General features: G+C 42.5%; 1 protein-coding gene across 1 annotated transcript; it reads right to left on the minus strand.

The window, feature by feature from the left end:
* Positions 1–1,104: 1,104 nt before the first annotated feature.
* Positions 1,105–10,351, minus strand: znf644b (zinc finger protein 644b). Its single transcript, XM_030727136.1, is given in 8 exon segments — positions 1,105–1,282; positions 2,612–2,708; positions 2,873–2,995; positions 4,519–4,851; positions 4,957–5,082; positions 5,882–7,411; positions 7,414–8,481; positions 10,303–10,351. Coding segments are annotated over 8 exon segments (3,504 nt in total).
* Positions 10,352–21,727: the final 11,376 nt, after the last annotated feature.

The raw sequence follows: 21,727 nt of genomic DNA on the forward strand, positions 1-21,727 counted from the left end.
TTGAAACATGATGTCCCAGAGGTGTTCTATTGGATTTAGGTCAGGTGAGCGTGGGGTCAGTCAATGGTATCAATTTCTTCATCCTCCAGGAACTGCCTGCATACTCTCACCACATGAGGCACCAGGAGGAAGCCAGGACCCACTGCAGCAGTGTAGGGTCTGACAGCAGGTCCAAGGATTTCATCTTGTAGAGGTCTGTGTGTCCCTCCATGGACATACCTCCTCAGACCATCACTGACCCACCACCAAACTGGTCATGCTGAACAATGTTACAGGCAGCTTAACGTTCTCCACGGCTTCTCCAGACCCTTTCAGGTCTGTCACATGTGCTCAGGGTGAATCTGCTCAGTGAAAAGCACAGGGCTCCAGTGGTGGACCTGCTGATTCTGGTATTCTATGGCAAATGCTAATCTGGCTCCATGGTGTCGGGCAGTGAGCACAGCGCCCACTAGAGGATGTTGGGCCCTCAGGCCCCCTCACTAAGTCTGTTTCTGATTGTTTGCTCAGAGACATTCACACCAGTGGCTGCTGGAAGTCATGTTGTAGCTCTGCAGTGCTCATCCTGTTCCTCCTGCACAAAGGAGCAGATCCCGGTCCTGCTGATGGGTTAAGGACCTTCTCCTGTCCAGCTCTCCTAGAGTAACTGTCTGTCTCCTGGTACCTCCTCCATGCTCTGAGACTGTGCTGGGAGACACAGCAAACCTTCTGCCATTGATACGTATTGATGTGCCATCCTGGAGGAGTTGGACTACCTGTGCAGCCTCTGTAGGGTCCAGGTATGGCCTCATGCTACCAGCAGTGACTCTGACCCTAGCCAAATGCACAACTAGTGAAAACCAGTCAGAAAAGATGAGGAGGGAAAACTGTGAGTGTCCTCCACCTGTAAAACATTCCTGTTTGGGGGGTGTCTCATTGTTGCCCCTCTAGTGCACCTGTTGGTAATTTCATGAACACCAAAGCAGCTGAAACTGATGAACACCCCCCTCTGATACTTAACTGACCGCATCAATATCACAGAGGTTTCACTAACTTGATGCTGAACTGTGGTTAAAAAAAGTGTTTTTTTAAGCAAAAATATGTATGGAGGGATCTGGAAGTAAAACTCTATTCAGTTTCTGGGTCCTCATGAGACATGCTTATTTTTATTTTGTGATGAAGACCCAAAACCTCTACCATCCCTCTCCCTGAGTGGGGCATGCTGGTGTGTAAAAGGTGCCTCTGTAAATGCCTGATCCAGTCCTCTTGGATGGACAAAGGACCCTGGAAAACGAGGTCACAGAATCTGTAGACATACAGCAAAAGAGACAGTCGGTGCTTCTACTCAATGCAAACTTTATTCTCTACCTTGAAATTGCACTCCCATCTTTTCCAGTCTTTTCCATAACTGTATAAACTTCATTGAGGTTTAAAATGGAATTATTAGAGGCATGTGCATTTTGACACCTCAGCTAATATAAGTCATTGAACCTCTTGGCTGAGTTTGTAAGTTCAGTATCACTGTTATGCAGATGACACTCCATTTTATCTACCTGCCACATTCCTTGATGGCAAAAGCTTCCTTCAACTAAATGAAAGCAAAACTGAACTTCTTTTGTTTGCTGCCTCCTAAACTCTATGAACATCCTAACTAAGGCACTCGGTCCCTTATCCACACATGTTCAAGCTGTAATTAAAGCTGCTGGTGTTTTGTGGATGGTTCCTGGACTTTTAACAATCAAATCAGTCATGTTGTGAAGAGCAGCTATTACCAACTGAGAACCACTGCTAAATTAAAGCTGGTGGTGGTGGTGGTGGGGGCGGAGTGGGGGGTGGGGCACCGGCAGACCAAAAAGAACCCCATCAAGACCCTTTGGAGCAGGTGGTCTCAGTCCAGTTTCAAACAAACTCCAGAGGTGAGAATGTGACTTTAATCCAACAACTAGGTGTATGCTGCCAGTCTGAGCTTAATGTCTTCCTGTAGCCAGGTATGCTTTGCATTCTGGGATGCGGCAGAGTACCACAGATGTGTGGAGAACACAACCTGTAATGCCAACTAGCCCGAAAATGAAGGTAAACTCTCCACGTCAACCACTAGTCCAGAACGCAGCACCTTCTTCCTGTATTTACTCTCGTCCCTCCCACCCCTGACACAGCTGGCCAATAAGCAGACTGAATGTTCTCACATAGTTTGTAGTTTTACAAACTCATCCACTGATTTGTAGCAGGCTGAACAACCTGTAGATGGTAAAACACCCTTAACAATGCCTTTACTGGCTGAACTACTGTAACTCCCTGTATATGTTCAGGTTGTTCAATTCTTAACTTTTGACTGCAGATGTTTCAAAACGTAACTGCTTGACTTCTTCAAAATAACAGATCTCTTTTTTCCTGCACTGAATACCTGTGAAAAAAAAGTTTATTATTGTTTTTAAATCAGCTCCATAACATATCACAAATCTATTAATCCATCCAGGTCACTGAGATCATCCTCCAAACAACTTTTCTTAGTACCCTGTCTTATCACACTTTTTTGGGCAGACAAATTGCTTGCAACCAGCAACTACACAAATGATCCTTTCTGCATCCTCCAGTTTAACCCTTGTTTGCAATGCTTTCCTTCCACTGCTTTTACCTGCAGGTGAGTGTGCATATCTCAGTATTCAGTGGGGGTGAAATATTCTTTTTGAGCCCCGGCCTCGGTCTTGGTTTCTTCTGCTCATAATCATAGCCTAGAAAATAAAACACCAGACATCAGGTTATCACTGAGAGGAAGCAGAACTAAAGTATTTCAAGGACAAAAATCCATTTTTAAATGTACATCACAGTGACTATTTTATAGGTTTGTTTCTAAATACAGCACACGTCATCTTCTCTTTACATCAGCAGAACTTACCTGCTGCTCCATAAATCCTAACCCTCTTCCTGTGTGCATTTGCTGGCATGTGACCAGGAAGCTGGGAAACAGTGGGGAAGCTGTTGTCATACGGAATATAAATCTTTTTTGAATCACATTCCCCTGAAACATAAAACATTGGAAAATGATGAGTCTATTCTGAATTTGTCTAAACTTCAATTCGTATATTTTTATATTTTAATACAATTTAGCTGGCACATATGAAACAAATCCAAGTTTCCAAGCACAGAAGTCGAATCTTTAAGGAGAAATATGGACTAGTGTTTGAGTTCATGCAGTAATTTTATTATCAGGGAAACTGTTAGTCCCAGTGTGCGCTGAAGTCTTCTTCCAGCCTGCTGCAGTCTAAGCATCTTATTTGCACTCTTCTGTTTGCAAAGTGTTACTGGTAAAGTTTAACACAATCTTGTGTCTTCAGGGGGACTTTTTTCACATACAATTCAGCACCTCAGGAGAGTCACGAAGGATTCCTAAACTACACACAGACACACACACACAATCACAGATCTGTCAACAATGCTGCTGCGCACCCCTGCATGCTAACAATTAATGATAACTGGCATCCTTAAGTAGACGCCCCCGATGGTCTTTCAAACATTAAAGAACCACATTTAAATTTTCACTCAGGATTTTTATGTCAAAGAAAAACAAACAAATATCAGCCAAAGACAGATTTCAATTAATGACTCATTTGAGTCATCTTGAATTTGAGGTGAAGATTAGTGGTGGTGTATTTTCATTAATACACAAATGTTGTTCACAAATTGCCATCAAACCCATCTTTAGGACAGAAGACATAGCAGACACTGCAGCTTCCTCCTCACTGCGAGGTGGATTCATGGATGACGGGTTTCATGCAGGATTTCCTGTTTTTGTAACATGAACTTCAAAATCAAATAACTGAACAATTGTGATGTTATTTAGCTGCCTTCAGTGAACATGTACGAGGTAAATTTGTAATAAAATATTATTTAAAATCAGCAGGCTGAGCTTCTGTAGACTTCTCTGCAAACAAAGCTTTAAAAAAAGATTTCATGGTGTCACATGATGTCAAATATGTCAAGTATGGCAATTTAACATTAAAAAAACAATTAAACATAATTGAGGTCACAGTGGCTGTGCCCATCTTTAATATACAGTTAACATATTGATCTTCTTGCTGCAGGTAAAGATGTGGCATCCCATACAACAATATAGGTATAAATAATTATTGTGTTAAAGGCTAACATTAATTTTTCCTTTTATTAAATTAATGAAGTTAACATATAGTAACACCACAGCAGGCTTCACACGGCCCTCAGAAACAGATTTTCATGGGTATAAAGTCAGTGTCAGTATGGAGCAGTTTTATTTCTTCATTACTGATAATTAATGAAGAAATAAAAAGTATCCCAACATGCATGACAATGTGTCAGTCATACCTTTGATTTTTAATGATGTATATTTTATAACCCAACTATGTTCCAGATTTGGAGCTCATGTGGTATGAAAGCAGCACAGAGCGAGTCAGAGCATGCCTAAGACTCTTTGGAAATAATGTTACTGTATGTTAACTGATGCCTGCCTACAAAATGAAAAATATTACCATGAAAAATTATCCAAACCTGGACTAAAAGACTCCATACCATGAGCCCAGTCTGGCTCCAGACTGCTCATCTCTGTTTGCTCCACATAATCTTTGGTCGTGTCACAGATCCTCCCGGGTGCATCGGCTTCCTGCCTACTTCTCCCTGCAGGCTCCACACTTTCCTGTTTGAGGAGTTCAACTAAAGTGCTGGATGAAGCTTCATTGGCTCTTTCTGTTTCTACCTGCAGCTTCTTCCATTCTGAGAGGGCCCTGTGTTTAGGTACAAAACTCTCCAGCACCGGACGCAGGCGCCTTTCACCATGCTGGATCTTCACTGGTATGCACGTGTGCACCAGGAACAGGCCATTGCTGCAGAGGAACCTCTGAGAGGCTGAAGGTTGTGAGGAGATCTGGCTCTTGGGTAGGACCTGAAGGATGTTCCCATGTTCCTTTTTGTTCTGTAGTAAATCATTAAGGATGCACAGTGGGGACTTACTGCTGGTAACACTTCTACCTGCTCGATTCAGATGTCCCCTCACATGGTTGGAAAGGCCAGTTTTGGTATCAAAGCATTCCCAGCACAGGGGACACGCATGCTGTCCTCTGGTTTCTGGCTTAGCAGCTGTAAAATAAACACAATTAAAATGAAAGAAACACAGAGTGGACTGTAAGCAGTATTATGATTTTTATTGTGTCATATAATAGGCCCTACTGCCAGCACAGAAATACCCCAAACATAACCTCTGATGACCCATAATCATAAACTGTGAAATGTAGTGATTAAACACAGAACATGCAGCCTCAGTGATGGAGGTTAGACATGAACATCCCGGCTCCAAATGGCTCCTATTAAAAACGAACCAGCATCTCTCGACTAACACAAACTGATTTTCTCACTAAATGTAGGCTTCTCATTTCTCTGTTAATTTGAGGACATCCACAGGATATCTGCTGTGTGGCTGATAGGTGGCGCTGCTGCTGCCAGCTCCTGAACTCACCCTGTCTCTAACGTCTCGCCTTTCTTTTAAACAATGATTTAAACTCTGATATGAAGTTCAAACTAACACATCACAGTGTTATGCACTGTATTTATAATTGCACTTCCCTGTAAGCAGTTAGTGTGTGCAAAGACCTGCACTCCCTACAAGGTTCTGACTCCAAATGGGAAAGATGGCACTGACCATAAACCCCTCACTGCATCCATTATAAAATGGCTCCTGTTTATTATGTGTGAGGCAGCTTACAGGCAAACACACCGATTATTAATTCCTGAAACCTTTGTTTAAATAGACACCATGCCCACAACTCTGGCATCCACAGGCCTCTAAAAGGTTGCAGGCCCGAGCTTGACTGCTGGGCCATAATGGGACACTGTCACTGTTTGGGATGTCAGCCAGGTTCACTGGTTAAAATAATCCTACCTCTTTTCCTTTTCCTCATAGAGCTCCTTCTGCGGATTCTTGGCTGATGGTCCCACAATGCAACTTGCTCCGGGGAAACCGTGTGCCGAGCATTATAGCTCAGCCCAGCTCTGCGAAGATGTCCTCGCACATGATTGGACAGACCCACTCCAGACTCAAACGTGGCAGGACAGTAAGGACAGGGCTTCCCTGATGGTGAGGGGGAAATATGAGAACTATCACTTGGAGATGTATTAAGCAGTTCTGTGGACTCCTCACTCCCTGTCGTTTCGGTGTGCTCCTCTTTGATTACGAGCTGCTCTATGTCACTGCAGTCTTCATCTCCATCATCTTCAACCTGGAGTGTGTGGGGGTTTTGTTTGGCTGTAAAGCTCTTCCTCTTTCTCAAATACCTCCGAGCATACGACTTCCTTTCATTCTCGCTGCTTTCCAAGAAGCCGCCTGTAGCTTCGCTGGTGTCATCACTGAAGTTATCATCACCCTCACAGCCTTTCTTTAACTCCCTAACTGCACACTGCTTCTTAAGCCTCTGGCTAAGCCCAGGCAACATATTACCATTCATTCTTTCAGCAGTGTTATGCAAAGGTGTAGTCATTTTTCTCATTGATGGAGAATTTTGGCTCACTTGCACTCGTAAACTCCCATTTACGGGGTCATTTTTGCTTCCCTGAGAGAACATCTGGTCCAATTTAAGCTTCCTGGCTGTAAAAGCAGCGGCTGCAGGACAGTTTGCCAGCTTTAAGCTGCCAAAAGCCTTGCGGTCATTGTTTTCAGCATCTTCTTCTACACAGGTGAGATCAGCTTCCACATCCAATTTTTCTGCCGGTTGTAAGAGTAACTTTCCATGCTTGTCCATCCTCCACAAATATGGTGACAGCGTGCTTTCAGTGCAGCTGGCTCTGGCTTTAAGCTGCAGAGAATCTGTGGTCTTTTGGATGTAAATATGCCCGTTTTGACTGGAAGAGCAGGTCACGTTTTTAAAGCTGGTCATTCGAGCTCGGTCAGTCATTTTTCCATATTTATATATTCCAGAATGTTTTTCTACTTTGTCTCTGCTGGTGAAAAAACCCACTTTACACTGAACAGGGCCTGCTCCCCCTGCATCATTAGTATGACTCGCGCTCCGGTACGGAGGCTGGTGTGTGTCGAGGTGTGCGACATGTAAGTGCGCTACAAGTGCCCGCTGTGTGCAGGTGATGTAGTTACACTCCTGGCAGAAGTAGTAGTGCTTCAGATTATCGTGCGTTTTGGTGTCCTGGAAAAGGATTTTGGGGCAGTTAGAGCCAAAGGTGCAGCAGGAGCGCGGCGGCCCTGCGGCGGCCCTGCCTTCAGAGGCGGTCTTTCTGAGACCTTCGAGCTCCTCCGTGAGCTCTTCCAGCCTGTCTTGGTGAATAATGATGTGCCTCATGAGGGAGCTGCTATCACAGAACAAAAGCCCGCACTCTGCGCATCTAAAGGGCTGTGAAACACTGTTCACCTGATTATGCTCGCCTAAATGATACATCATATGTCTATGAAAATGTCTTTTTCCTTGAAATTATCATTGCATATTGTGCATGAAAAGAAAAGTGAATCTTGTTCAAGTTGCTCTGCCTTCAACTGCTCCACTTTTGGACTAGCACAGTTTTCATCTTCAGGGTCATTTTCCTCATTACCGCCTCCCCGCGCGCTGCTATAAATACGGCTCTCAGAGTCTAAAGCTGTGTTCCCAGAAAGGTCTTTGAATGGCAGAACTGAATATTTAATGTCAAATTGTGTACCCAAAAATTCATCTTTGTTGCCAGTGTCAACACTTTCAGCATCATTACCGCTGCAGAAATGTCTGTAGCTGTTGTTAACCTTTTCTAGACAGCCTAACATGCTTTGCGTGTGTGTATTGTGCTTCCTGTCTCTTTGGGGCGTCGCTTCGGTCTCCAGCCTTCTGTCATTGTGCAAAAAGCATTCTCTTGTTGAATCCCACCTGATTACTTCAGTATTATCATAATCATCCAAAGAGACTCCTGACCGCTCCGTGTCCCATGGAGAGCTTGTTTTTATTGTCTGCTTTGGCAAAGGTTGGCTAACGTGCATTTGCTCTGCTCTGTCACCTGACAGTGTGGAACAGGCCAGTTTAGACTCATTCTCCTCCGAGTGAGACAGTGGCGTGTTGACACCTGGCTGTGTGGCCGGTGTTTTTACGTCGGGCCCCACTGTGTTCTTCCGAGCGTCTGATTGAAGCTCACTGGGTGGTGGTAACACCTCGGGGCTCATGTCCTTCTCCGCCTGCCACGCGGCATCCAGGACACTGTTGGATAAAACAGTGCCTTTGTTCAGGACACAGTGTACCTCTGAGTTGGGGTGTGAACCAGGTCCATTAACAAGTGCTCCTGAAGGCAATGAATTGCCTGCATGGGGAACAGCAGGGACACTGCTGTATACAAATGGATTCGGCTGGGTTCCATTTAAAGGGTTTTCGTGTTCATCTGAGGACAGACCTGCAGCATTGTTCTTCAGGGAGAACGTGTGAGTCTGTAATGGCTCCTGAGTCCGACCCGGGCTGTCAGACACCGATTCCACGTCTTTGTCCTCTCGTGCATTCGGCTTCACATCACACAGACTTTCTGAAAGATGAAAAAGAACAAAATTATTAGGTCAACTTCAAGCAAGTCGAATAAAGCAATGACTTAAACACAGTATGCACCATAAGCTGCAAAATATAACACTGATGCACAATTTAATTCTTTTTTTCTCATCGTCACTGACAATGTGCTGTTGTTAAAAACATCTTTTTTTTTCTCCTTGTGGGCTATTCCCACTGCTCCGTAAAATGAGAGTGGTATTATTCTGCGCCGCATTATGATTTTCCAACACCCTCTTTCGCCACCTCTATTCACAACAAACCCTGCTGTTAGCCTTGAATACCCTGGTGAGGATGCTTAATTATGTGAGCGTACCTCTGGGATACAACCTTCCTGCTTCTCCACCTAAAGTTCTCAGTCGCCTGCTAAAATTGACCAATTTCCATGGGAACAAAGTACACCTCCAATGAGATCATATTGCGTCTTATCACTCTGTGATGGTGCCAACACAGATCCCAGCATGAGACTGTTCTTACTTGAATCCTGACAAATTGGCAGGCACACAATCTGTCTCAAATACAAACACAGACTCACACAAAGAAAACATACACTTTGGCACATACACGTGTGCAGGCATACAGATTCATTTAAAACACCATCTTTGTTATTCCGTATTTATGTGGAGAGTATTAAAACAAATAAACACGATTACGTTGGATCTTATTTTGCTGTCCGGAGCAGATTTAGCTGAAAACATATGCTCGGAGGATTTGACATCCAGGGCTGGTCGTTCTCTACAGGAAGCTGCATTGCTAACGAAGTGGTAAATTCAGTGTTAATGAGTGGCTTCACTGTTACCACCTCAGAGGTAAAACCTTCCGAGCTCCATATTCTCCCCATCTGTTGTGGTGTTAAAGGTTCGAAAGGGGAACAGACGCTCTACATTTAAAGCGGGCTTCGCTGTTACCCCCAAACGGCAGGGTGGCAAAACCATCAAAATATCTTGGTGGAAAATGTGCAAGCCTCATTAGCAGCCAACTCACACGACTCGCTTCTATATATAAAGAACTGGGGCTCAACAGAAAAGCACATTTTAAAAATGTATTTGCTTCTATTTACTTCATTTAGTCAATGTTAAAAGGCTGACTTTGCCTTGCCTGAAGATATTTACAGGGATTATGAGCTTTAATGCAGTTAAGCTGCATGCACAGATCAATCTGCTGTGAGCTTTTACTAACCCGTCTGCTATTTTCCCCAAGACTCTCACTTTGTGTTTTCAGTTTGGTAAATGAGATTTAGAAGCAGTGCGGTGATCCCTTTGTGTTCATCATTGTGTTCTGTTAGACAATAGAAAACAATCTAACACCTCTTTTATTGTCAGCCTTTTTTGTTTTGTCTTCCAGCACCTTCATTTTCTATTGTGCATCTCATCATGTGAACAGAACGATGTCTGTCAAACGCACTCCTCTCTCTGCAAACTACACATAAACTTCTAGTGCATCTGTGCAACCACACAATCTAACACAGCAGCCAGCTGCACAATAAATGCAACATTACAGGCATTTTAAGGATAGAATAAAGCAGGAACAAACACTTCATCTGCTAAATACACAATATTCAACATTTTCTATTGTGATTGATTAATGATGGCTGTTTACAAACTGTCACCTACGTGATGCACGTTACTGCAGATGTGTTGCACTGCAGCATTGTGCACGCGTGCCCGATGATCCAGAAAATTAAAGTTCTGATTTTCACTTTACCAACAGTCAAAATAAAATCAGCCTGACTCGAGTTATGCAGTTAATTTGATCTCCTGCAGCATGCGCTGGTATTTGGTGGGCTGGGAAGCATGCCATGTACTCGCATCAGCATAGCTTTGAGTCTGGCTCCCAACCACAGCGCACGTCATGCTCTATTCCCTTTCATCTTCCTGTCATTCTCCACTGTGAACAATCTGAATTCATGAAAATAGCATAACACTCGACTGTAAATGACTCGTTCCGGTACACGAGGTAAGCAGTAATTGTACATGTGTTCTTCTAGACGTGTTCCTGCACTCCTGTAGGAACAGGTAGTCAGAAGCCCGCCTCTATTATAATGACAGAGTGCAAAGGTCAAGCTTTCTTCTGCAAACTGTTAGTTGAATTCTGTCATTATTTTCTCTGCATTTCATGAACCGTCCATGTCACAAAGCTGGGACCTGTAGCGCTGTGATGACAGTCCGGCTTTCTAGACATTTCTGCAGATGTGGACCAAAAGAACAAAAGGTCAAGTGAAGTGTGAAAGTCTGAGGCTAATAAGACAGGAAACCTGGAGGAAGACATACAGTAGACGAAGAAACTCTAAAAATGGTAAATAGTGGAGAGAGGCTACGTGCAAAAGTACGTTACATAATGTTTCTCACAGGGTTTATTTTCCATCAGCGAAATCAGGAAGGATGTGCCGGCTGATGACAGTAGGTGTTGGAGGTGTAGGAGAATGTGCTCGTCCTAGCTCTGTGGAACTGTGCTCGGATACAAATGCTAAAGATCAATATGAGTAATTTGGGAGTTTTATCTTTATCTTACATGTGAAGGCAACATTTTAGATATGGCTGATATATTTGTTTAATACAACAGACTGAGACGATACAGCTGCAGCACAGACAAAACCTGCTGTTTTCATGGATAATGTTGCCATGTTAAACAGGGAGATGCATATTCATACGGTATGATGCAAAAGTCTTGAGCCTCCTCACATTTCTTCATGTTTTGCTCAGAACATTGGATATAAGTGCCATTTGTTGAAAAAATAGATGAAAATGTCATAAATAAGGTAAACACAGCCTGTCAGTCAGTATTTGGTGCTGTGACCTCCTTTATTCTGAACTCTCTGAGCAGCTTCCTGTAGTTTCTTTAAGCAGTCTGCAGGAGCGGTTCTCCGGGCTTCTTGAAGGACATTCAGAGCTCTTCTGTGGATGTTCGTGCCTTCGGTTCCCTGTCAGGATGAGCCCACACTGCTCCAGCTGAGCCCCGGGCTCTGGGGAGGCTGATCCACGACTGTGTTTTTCTGTCCAGGAATGCTTTTACTGCACTGACAACTGAAAGTGGCAGCACCTCCACTGTGTTTTACAGATGCTAGGCAGCGCATGATCAGAACTGTTCATTATTACCAGAATTAGCAAGTAGGGGTGGCTATTAGCATTAGCAAGCAGTTGTCCAATCCTTTGATACCACCGGGCTGTGAATTTTTTCATGCCGGATCCCTGACGCTGTAGTACCTCTTTAAAATTAAAACTGCTTCATTGTCCAGTTTCCTCACATTTTTAAGGACACAGTGTACACCATGCTGAGATAAGTTTTTAACTAATAGCTCTTTGGGTGCATAACTACCATTTTATGTCCATCACACTGTTAACTTTGGTATTTTATGTTTCAACTAAAGAAATGGGAACAGATGATATGTTTTTAGGCCAGCTGTGAGTAACAAAGGTCCTAAAGATACAATTTAAATTTGTGTCTTTGCTAAGTTGTCTGTTATGAGTAGATACAAAACTGAGGGGTGGCTCAAGACTTTTGCACTGTCCTGTAAGTATATATGACATGTGAGTATATGTGAGTATGAGTCTGCTGACAGAAACCTGGTTTAAAATTGATTTAATTTCTATTTGGGTACACCAACCCTGCCACTAACCCTGACCAGCTGGATAATAACAAGTTAATTAAAAAGTAACTAACTAACATGAATTAATACTTTGATGCAGAGTCGTTGCTGAAAAGTCTCTTCATAGTGCTGCTAATGAGGTCTGAAAATATCTATTTAAAGATCACATTTGGTGGAAAAGTGGACGTTTAGTAGACGTCTAGCTCACAGCTCACTGTTATTATTTTCACAGCCAAATGTTAATAAATAAACACACACATGATTTCCAGCCTGTGAATGTAACGCAGTGTGGATGCCTGTAAACTCACCGTGCAGCACAGAATGGGAGGAGTTTCATGTATACAGAGATTAAAGGCATACATATGAATAATATGTAATATAAATATAAAAATCTTTGGAGAGGATGTTGTGTGGTCACCTCAGCACAGAATTTGTCAATTGTCCTGAAAACACACAACTTGTTATTGATAATTATATATGGCCACAGTTAACTGGCTACTTTTAAACCAGCACAATATTTGTTACTTTTTGTTTTGGTGATCCAAATGTTTGGACTGAAACTAGATGTATACGTAGCACTGACACTGAAATGTTATTCATATTATTTTATCATAATAGTGCGAATACATGTTACAGTTGGTTGTTAAATAAACATTAAACTCTCACAGTTGTGTGACGCTACAGCAGCTCACACACAAACTTTGTTTACTGGCTAAATAAATATTTGGTTGTTGAATAAAAGAAACACCAGGAAATATTTTGGACTTTGTGTAATTTTATTACACATAAACTAAATATTTACTTCATGAAATAATATTTATGTTACCTGATAATGAAAATGATTGTACCAGAGTATAATATCTTATACTCTAATAGGAGATGGGGGGGCTTATATTTTTTGGTATATTTGTTGTGATAATTTTTTTTACAGCAGACATTATTAAATAATAAAAAACACACAGCAGAAATTTGTCATGAGGCCCACGGACCGATGGAGCAGGAGGTTGGCGCTGTAAGGCTGCAAATGTCCGAGCACATTCAGTCCTTTGGTTCAGCTGAGGAGCTGGGCTGGCAGCACAGTGGAGACGCCACGAAAGACCAACTGAGACCAGTCAGCCAAACCATTCGTGCTGCTGGAGCTGTCTGCACGGATCAAGAGCCAGCCTAACATTCCTCTGCCTTCACTGGAGAAACGCCTGAATGAGGCTGCGCTACACAACTTCTCAGTTAATGGGATCTATTGATTTGTTTGACACAATGTGAATTTATGAAGCTGCGTCTTTAGTGTGAGAGTATCAAAACAAACAGGCAGAGATTCAGCTGATACTCAGTAATCCCAGGGTGAGCGCGTTCTCAACGAAGGTGCCACCATCACAAAAAGGTCTTCTTCTGCTCTCTGAGCCCTGCAGTTACCCACAGACCCACAACATGATAAATTAGCAATGCTCCTCCAAATCTGCCCCTCAGTCAGACTAACCTGCTCGCTGCACAGAACAGAAAAACAGGACATAAAACACAATTACACATTCATAAAACACCATAATTTCTTAAATTTGCACAAGAGAAAATAAAGAGCAAGTGGCTTCACACGGCCTCTTTGTCAGGATTACATGGTATTCTTTTATCCCCCTGGATTCTTGTCACCCAAAGGTCATTTCCATAATAATGCTCTCCATCCTCCTAATGGGATTTTGCTGTGAGTGCGTCTTGTGCCGACACTATCGGCTCTGTCATCCTGAATTTCACAAATGTAATTACACAAAGCCGTTGATAGCTAAACAATGTAATTTACCTGCTCGACTGAAATTATATATTGGAGTCATACAACTCAAATTATAAACAACGTTATATGAGGAGGGCAGGAGGTACGCTCCAAAGAAACTCACATTCTTACAGAATGAATGCTTTAAAACAGCAGAATAAAGGCTTATGGGAAAGTATTACTCAAGGAATGAGTTAACAAAATGCTCTTATTTTTACTCTCCATGACTCAGATGAGACTCTGGTCCTCCAACGTGTCCACTAAATAAAGTCTCTCAGTCTATCTTAGTACGAAGGAAAGAAAACTGAAGCATTTATGACACAAATGCAGCCTTAGAGCACAGCTACACTACGAAGACGTAACACTGAGACACTGATATCTGTGTTAATAAGATCGAAACACAGCTTTAAAAACAGTTAAAATTCAAAGCTCAAAAAATATATATTAAAAGAAGGAAAAAATAAGTTAGCTGTTGTTTAATTTTTAGTTCTGTAGGGAGGACAGCAGCCTCCTGACCAATCAGCAGCTTCCTGACCAATCAGCAGCTTCCTGACCAATCAGCAGCCTCCTGACCAATCAGCAGCTTCTGACCAATCAGCAGCCTCCTGACCAATCAGCAGCCAGACAGGAAGGTGAATAAGCTGTGATTGGACCGTAATAACTGAGTCCGCCATTTCCTTTGTTTCAAATTATTTTCAAACAAAAATTGAAACTTCTTTACTCGACTTCAATTATTTCAGTGCATCCTCTCTACTCACAATGCACAGTCTGTAAATGAATAATGGCAGCAGCATAAAGTAATAATGAATCAACTGTGTCTCACTAAACTGTTTAAAGGCAGAACGACAGGACGTCACTGTTACGTTCTCACTCAGAGCTGGCTCCCAGTTTGGCTGGACGTGTATTTTACTGGAGTATTTCCAGTTTATTGGGAGTTTATTGGCAGAAAATATTAGACCTTTGAACCCTTTGAAATTAAGAATTAAAATGGATAGAATTAAGATATCTTATGTATTTCTACATTAAACTGTATGTTAAATACTGCTGAAAGACTATAAATATAATGTAATGGTTTCACAACTTTGTGCAGATTTTTAGTAAAAATTATGTATTTTGATTGGACAAAGCAAAGACAGAGTGACTTTTATAAAACAGAGAGCAGCTGGATGTTTGTTAATCACAGTTATAAAATCATAGCTGAGTTTTTGCATCATTAAATTTCTCCAGCTGATCAATCTAGTTCTAACCTTTGTGTAAATACAGTAACTGTGTTACAGTGTATCAGATAGATGAGGGCATGTGATTGAGGCACTAGCTTAGCATAAAGGCTACAAGCATGGAGGAACTGGCTGCCCTTTGATCCTTATATAACTCAGCAGTTTAACTACTTCACAGCAAATATTTCACATTTATTTATGCTGATGAAGGTCAGTGGTAAAACATGTTCCTCCTGTGCTAAGCTAACTGTGCAGAGAAATGTCTCAGTGTTCTTTATTTACTATATTTAGTAATGTATTGTTATTAAATAAGACGTCATGAAATGTGAGGAGGCTTTAGCAAAAAACAAAACAAGCTTCTTATTTGGGGGCCACAGAGTCAAAGAGGAGGAGCTTGCAGTCCGCGTGTAAAAGCACAGATGGGGCTGGGATCTCTGACACCGGCACAGGAAACAGAAAGAAAACCCTCTTGAACCTGTCCACAACAAACTTCTCCTCGGCCCCCTCTCCCGAAAAACGGGAACGAGTGAAATGGTTGTGATGGTAGATTTACTGATGAAGAAAGGTGAAGCGAGAACATTCGGAGTGATAAAAGGGGACAGGGAGCGAGTGACAGTTGGGTTAAGACAGAAGTCATGTTCAATAGCAGGTAGAAACATCAAACAGTGAGTTCACAGGAAACCCGTGCAACCTTGTCTTGAAGGAGGATTTTCTGTTGTGTGGAGTAGATTATATCTGTTCGAGCTGCTGACACGGCCTCATTTGGTGCCCGTAGTGTTGGAGGGGGATTAAACGATATAAACTTTAAAGCTTTAAACAATACCTTTCAAAATTAAATGGATTAAGGGAGGGATGTCTGATGGGGATTTCCCAAGGCTTTGTTAGTTTTAAACTCCACTCCTTTTAAAAGGGGGGAAAAAACACAGCGCTCAGAAATTTCTCAGGCATGTGACTTTTTTAATGAGGCTGCTCTCACGTTGAAGAGGGCAGCGGGCACAGGAGGGCTGCCGAGCAGATGGCTCTCATAAACATCATATCTGCTCTGTTTAGATACACGACTTCATCTCCCAACACGGGGAGGAAAACAAACCCGGCCATCACCGCAAGCACAACCTACTTGGCTGCTTTGGCACGCCGCGCTGGCTCGTTGAAATGGCACATTTCCATTTCCTGCTTTCTCCTTCATAACAATATGCATGAGCTGCACAATTGATATACATAACCTCTAATCTGTTATAAGTATGCAGAGAAGATGCAGCCAGGGTGGTGGTGTGTATTTTTGTTTAGTGGCAGTTAGGATGTTGACTTTTATTAAATGTTATTATTACCATATGACTGAAAGCATATAAATACTAAGCGAGACAGAAGGTGTTGCTATGATTAGGCAGATGCTTTCCACTCCAGCTGAGATGAGAAAAAAAATTAAATATACATATACATCAAACTTTGTTGCTGCTGCCGCAGACATGTGACCATCCAGATGAAAGGGAGTCGGTGTCAAACTGCTCTCCCAGCTGAGGACGGGCTCCACATCGCCGAGCAGACATCAGTGAGCTTAAATTTGGAGGCATGTCAAGCATCGCAGGTATTAGGACGAAATCTCTCATTATCTTTCTTTAACACATAATATGAGCGCGCCGTGGCAGAAAGTGAGGGGGCGGGTGGGTGGGGCAGGTAGCAGGGGCTCAGCACTCATTAATGGCAGCCAAAGTGATCCCTCAGTAGTCACCTTGAATTCTATTATTAGAGCAGGACGAAACATCTCCAAACAGAAACTGGATCGAGTGTGTTGTTGTGCAGCCTCTGATTAGCTGAAGAGTCCTGGAAGATAAGCACCACTGTGATCACATGAGGTCAAAGAGACGGCAAAGAAGCCAAAACGGCGCCTGCTGAAAAGTCTACAAAAGCCTGTTTATCTATCAGGGAGAGTGGACAGCTGCAGACAGCAGAAGGAATCCCTCATCACACACACACACACACACACACACACACACACACACACACACACACACACACACACACACGTCAGGTGATTATTCAGTACTGCTTGTCAATTGTACCTTTTCAGCCCAGATCAATAAGTCGTCTTGCACCAGGACCCTGCATCAGTACCAGTCATTAACATGTGAGTGCCACTCTATCAGCCCCAGCTCCAAATAAATCAAAGGGTCGGCCAAAGAAGAAAAGAGGCTAATATTTCCTCAATAACCCCAGAGAGCCACCATGGAGAGATGCAAATTGCCTCCCAGGAGACCCTGGGGGATGTGAAGGAGAAACTCGCTGGGAGGCAACGGGAAGCTAATGAGTATAATGGTAAATGTATACATGGAGAGGGAGAAAACCCTCTCTATTCATACCAATTAATACAATCTTATCAATGGAGGTGTACCGGGGAAGGAGGGCCCACGTCTAACCCTTGTTCTCCTCCCCACTTGCACCTCGCGAGCATCTGTATTATTCAACACAGGCCGGGCTGCGGTCATTAGCCCTGTGGGAGGCTGGCCAGGCCCGGGGAGTTAAAGAGATTTTAAAAACCACTCACCTCCTCACATCAAAACAAATGGGACCAAATCAAAGGGGCTCAAAATGTCCTTTCTTTGAGGGCTGAGGGAGGTAAGTGCCATTGTTGGGACAGCCTGTTTTCTGCAGCATGCATGGAAAAAAAAAAACACAAGATAGCTAGAAGTGTCTTCATCGATCGTGCTGCTTTTGTGAAAAAGATTACAGATTATTATAAAGTCATGATAGCAAATAAGAAGTTTGTGTTAAATATCCTTGTATAATAACTAGAAAATGATGGCACTGATATATTTAATCACCTTAATGGTGCTTTAAAACTGTGACTGTTGAGCTTTTCATTATTTTCTATATCATTATCAGATTAGAAAGGACGCGTTTCACCAGAGCTGCTGACACCACATCACAGCAGCTCATTTCAGTCGTAAACATAATGTTTCTCAGTTTGGAGTTACACACAACAATAAAACAATATAAATGAAAATATATGCATGAAATTATTTCTTGTTTTTACTAATTAAATGTGTTAAAGCACTAACATAACATGAATCCACTCTGATAACATATACGACCGTTGCACCTGCAGCTACTGACACTTGGCTGAAAACATTAAAAAATAAAATAAAATAATGTTCATGACGCGTTCCTTCTAAGGACAGCCTTAAAGCTGCCCTGAGGAGCCGCCCTGTGAACTCAGCTTATTTCACTCTTTATGCTGCAAACAAAACTGTGAGCGATCAACCAGAACGTTCCTGCACCGCGCTGCTCTGGACTGCTGTCAGAAACTCCACATGAACTCTTTCAGTGAAACCAGGTAAGCCTTACCATGAAGATTTCTGGAGGGAGCTGTAGTTTCAAAATGCAGCTGAGGAACGTGAAAGGGCAAAGAAATGCTTCAAAAACACAAGAAGAAGAAGACCAGCTGCTATCTTCACTCTGAAGGTCATTTACCAGGCTGGAGAATATAACTGAAACAGCTGATTGCAGGAGGATTTGCCTCCTAGAGATGGCAGAGGAGACTGAAATGAAGGTTAATCACTATAACACTTCCTACATGTATTATCCTACACTCCAGATTTCATTGAGCATGTCTGTAAAAGCTCTCTGTCAGCATAATTGCACCTAACCTGTGCCCCACATGCTCAAAATCTGTAAAATATCACATCCAACTCGGAGAATAAATGGGAAATTAATGAGGGAAGTGCTGAGCTCAACCTCAGATGGGTATCACAGGAAGGGTTAGCTGCCTCGCAGCTTATGTACAATGAAAGCTCGCTAATCCGACCCTCAAAGATGGAGGTTGTTTGGACTTGCGAAATGTTCAGAGGGATAAATGCACCACCATACAGATCTGACATTCTTGCAGACGTGTATGCATCGGCTCAGACTTCAAACATAAGACACAAGTTTGTTTTAGGTCGTGGTCACTGGGATGCACTGGTGCAAACACAATGAAGGAGTGCTAAATGATCTTCAGGCACAACTGCATGTAATTGTGATTTTGTAGGATTTTCTTTTATGCTTTGTTACCTGCAGCATTCACACAAAACCCCCACATACCTGCATCACCTCTTCTTCTTCTTTACATTGCTCAGGTAAACCACAGATTAATCACTGTCTGCACAGGCCCTCATTAATGCTGCTGCTCTTCACTGTCTTCCTCCTTAGACTGAGGGCTGAGAGCATCAGCAATCATATTCTGCCCCTTAGTGGAGGAAATGGTCCACAGCCTGAGCAAAACAGGATGAGGGGGCTTGCTCTGCAGACTGGACTGTGGACAGCTCAGTGCTTCAATCAGCCTTTGATGGACTGCAATAATCTCACCTGCCAGTGAATTAAGATTCAAGTAGCTCAAGCCCCTCTTTTCTTTAAAAGGAATTCCTCTCCAAGAACGAGTCGCTCCCATGACTGTTTAAAAGAGAGCAACACTCAATTTATATGTAAATCTAGACTTAGGAAGAGCAACAGTGCCCCAAACTAAACTGAAACAGAAAGTAAATTCATAGTTTGTTTTATACCATCTGAATGTATCAAAGAATCAGAATATAAGCATGAACCCTGAACCCCAGGAATCCATCCAAAATACATCTCTGAGAATCCTTCACAGCAGAGCTGCCGTCACAAATCAAGGAAATGAAAAGCTCTCACATCATCTTCATCCTGTTTGCAGCCGTGAGCGAAGCCGGACAAACAAACAGAAAAATCTAATTCATAACAAATCCTCCTGAAGTGCTTCAAAGCTGATCTCCCCTCATGCTAGAAAAGAGTCATAAAGTATGCAGCCAAAAATCATGTAAAAAGGTGGAATCGTAACAGATTAAATCATCCAAGCCCTTCCTGTACTGGCTTTTAATGGACAGCAGGCTGTTTGCATTACAATACAAAGAAAAGATGCCTATTGATTACTATTATAGTGCATTTGAATGATTTTTAAAGCAACACAACTGTAACTGAATTAAATTGTAACATTTGGAGTGTTTATATTTGATGAAAGCAGATAAAGACTGGACCAACGATGATGCACAGAAACTGTAGAAGTTACTGTATTTTATATTTGTGCATTTATTAAGTAACTCTTTGGTCTCAAAAACAGTAAAATTCACAAGAAGGAATACTGATGAAAATGCTGATATGTTATCATCATCATCATCATCATCAAAGAGCTTCTGCAGCATCTGCACTTCCCTGGATTTTAGCACACTGGTTACTCACGTTTCCTCGTACTAATAAAAATCCACTACTGAGCATTTCCTGATGGTACAATTCCAACATCAGAAATCCCAAAAGTCACTTTGATTTTAAGAAAATTAAACAAAGACTCCGTGACTGTAAACACTCGCTGTGTGTCAGTGATTCTGCTTCACACTGGAAAATAATCAACAGCCAGCCTGTCACTCCTGCAACCTGCCAGGAGTACGAGTGGAAGCACTGACACATGTAACTGACATCTCAGATTTAATTTGACTGGTAATCACACCCAGCTATAGTTTCAGAGCATTTCACACATCTGAGCTACAGTTTCAGGTGTTAAGCTGGTAAGAAGACGCGCAACTGTGCCTCTGCATGATGACACCTTCAGAGACGGTCACATTTTAGCTTTATGCTCCGCCATTATGATTAGAATGATGATAACAGAAGAAAGTTAGACACCACACACACACACGCACACACACACACACACACACACACACAACACACACACACACACACACACACACACACACACACACACACACACCCACACACACGTTTTTGCTTTACAATTAAAAGACATTTTAAGCTCATATTTATCTGCTCAGATACGTTTATTCCAGTTCAGCAGCTCTTTGAAAAGAATCACTGCACGCCTGCTTGTCTGAATCCTGAACCATGAATGGATTATTATGACTTCTAATGAGACGATGATCTATTAACGCTGTCAGTGTTTGTCATGTTTGAATAATCATGCAGGGAGTCAGGATGCCAGTCTGTGTCTGTGTTCTCAGAAAACACCTGTAACAGGCAAAAAGCAGGTAAATATTCAGAAACTTCAGAACTATAAGGCTAACAAGCTGCACACAGTCACATGGGGGAGAAGACCCCCACCCCGAGGATATGTCTCCTTTCTCAGCGAATCATGACTTTCTTGTTGCCTTGGATCCAATAAATTCTGCACTGTCTGTGCAAACTTTAGCTAATTAAAAAATTAACCAACTTTATTTCTATGAGTATTTTTGGTGTTTCAGCTCGATTGTCTGTTTTACTTGGTAACATCATGTATTGTTGTCAAAGTGCATCATTGTGGGTGTAAAAGCAACCAATAATCGCCGGGCTCTGAATGTTCCTGCCGCAGCTTGGCCATATTTGCTCATCAGTGAATTCAGTCCATACAGGCTGAGCACAGGTTGAAACGTCCTAACTGCACCTCTTTCTGCACACTGGACCAAAGCTGCAGGCACTCCCAGTAATAACAGCTTTGTATGGTTCACTGAAATAATCCTACCATATGTTGGCCTTACTGCAGACCCTGTGTGAGAAACAAGCTGTTTTAGCTCCCTACCCCCTCCCTTTAGGCCACTTTTCTTCTGATTGGCTGCCTCTGCCAAACAAAAAGATTTGAAAAGCAGGTGGGTGGGGCTTCTGTTCCCCATATAAGGGTTATTCACCC

The sequence above is a fragment of the Archocentrus centrarchus genome, chromosome 4 (genome assembly GCF_007364275.1).
Source record: "Archocentrus centrarchus isolate MPI-CPG fArcCen1 chromosome 4, fArcCen1, whole genome shotgun sequence".
Lineage (NCBI taxonomy): Eukaryota > Metazoa > Chordata > Actinopteri > Cichliformes > Cichlidae > Archocentrus > Archocentrus centrarchus.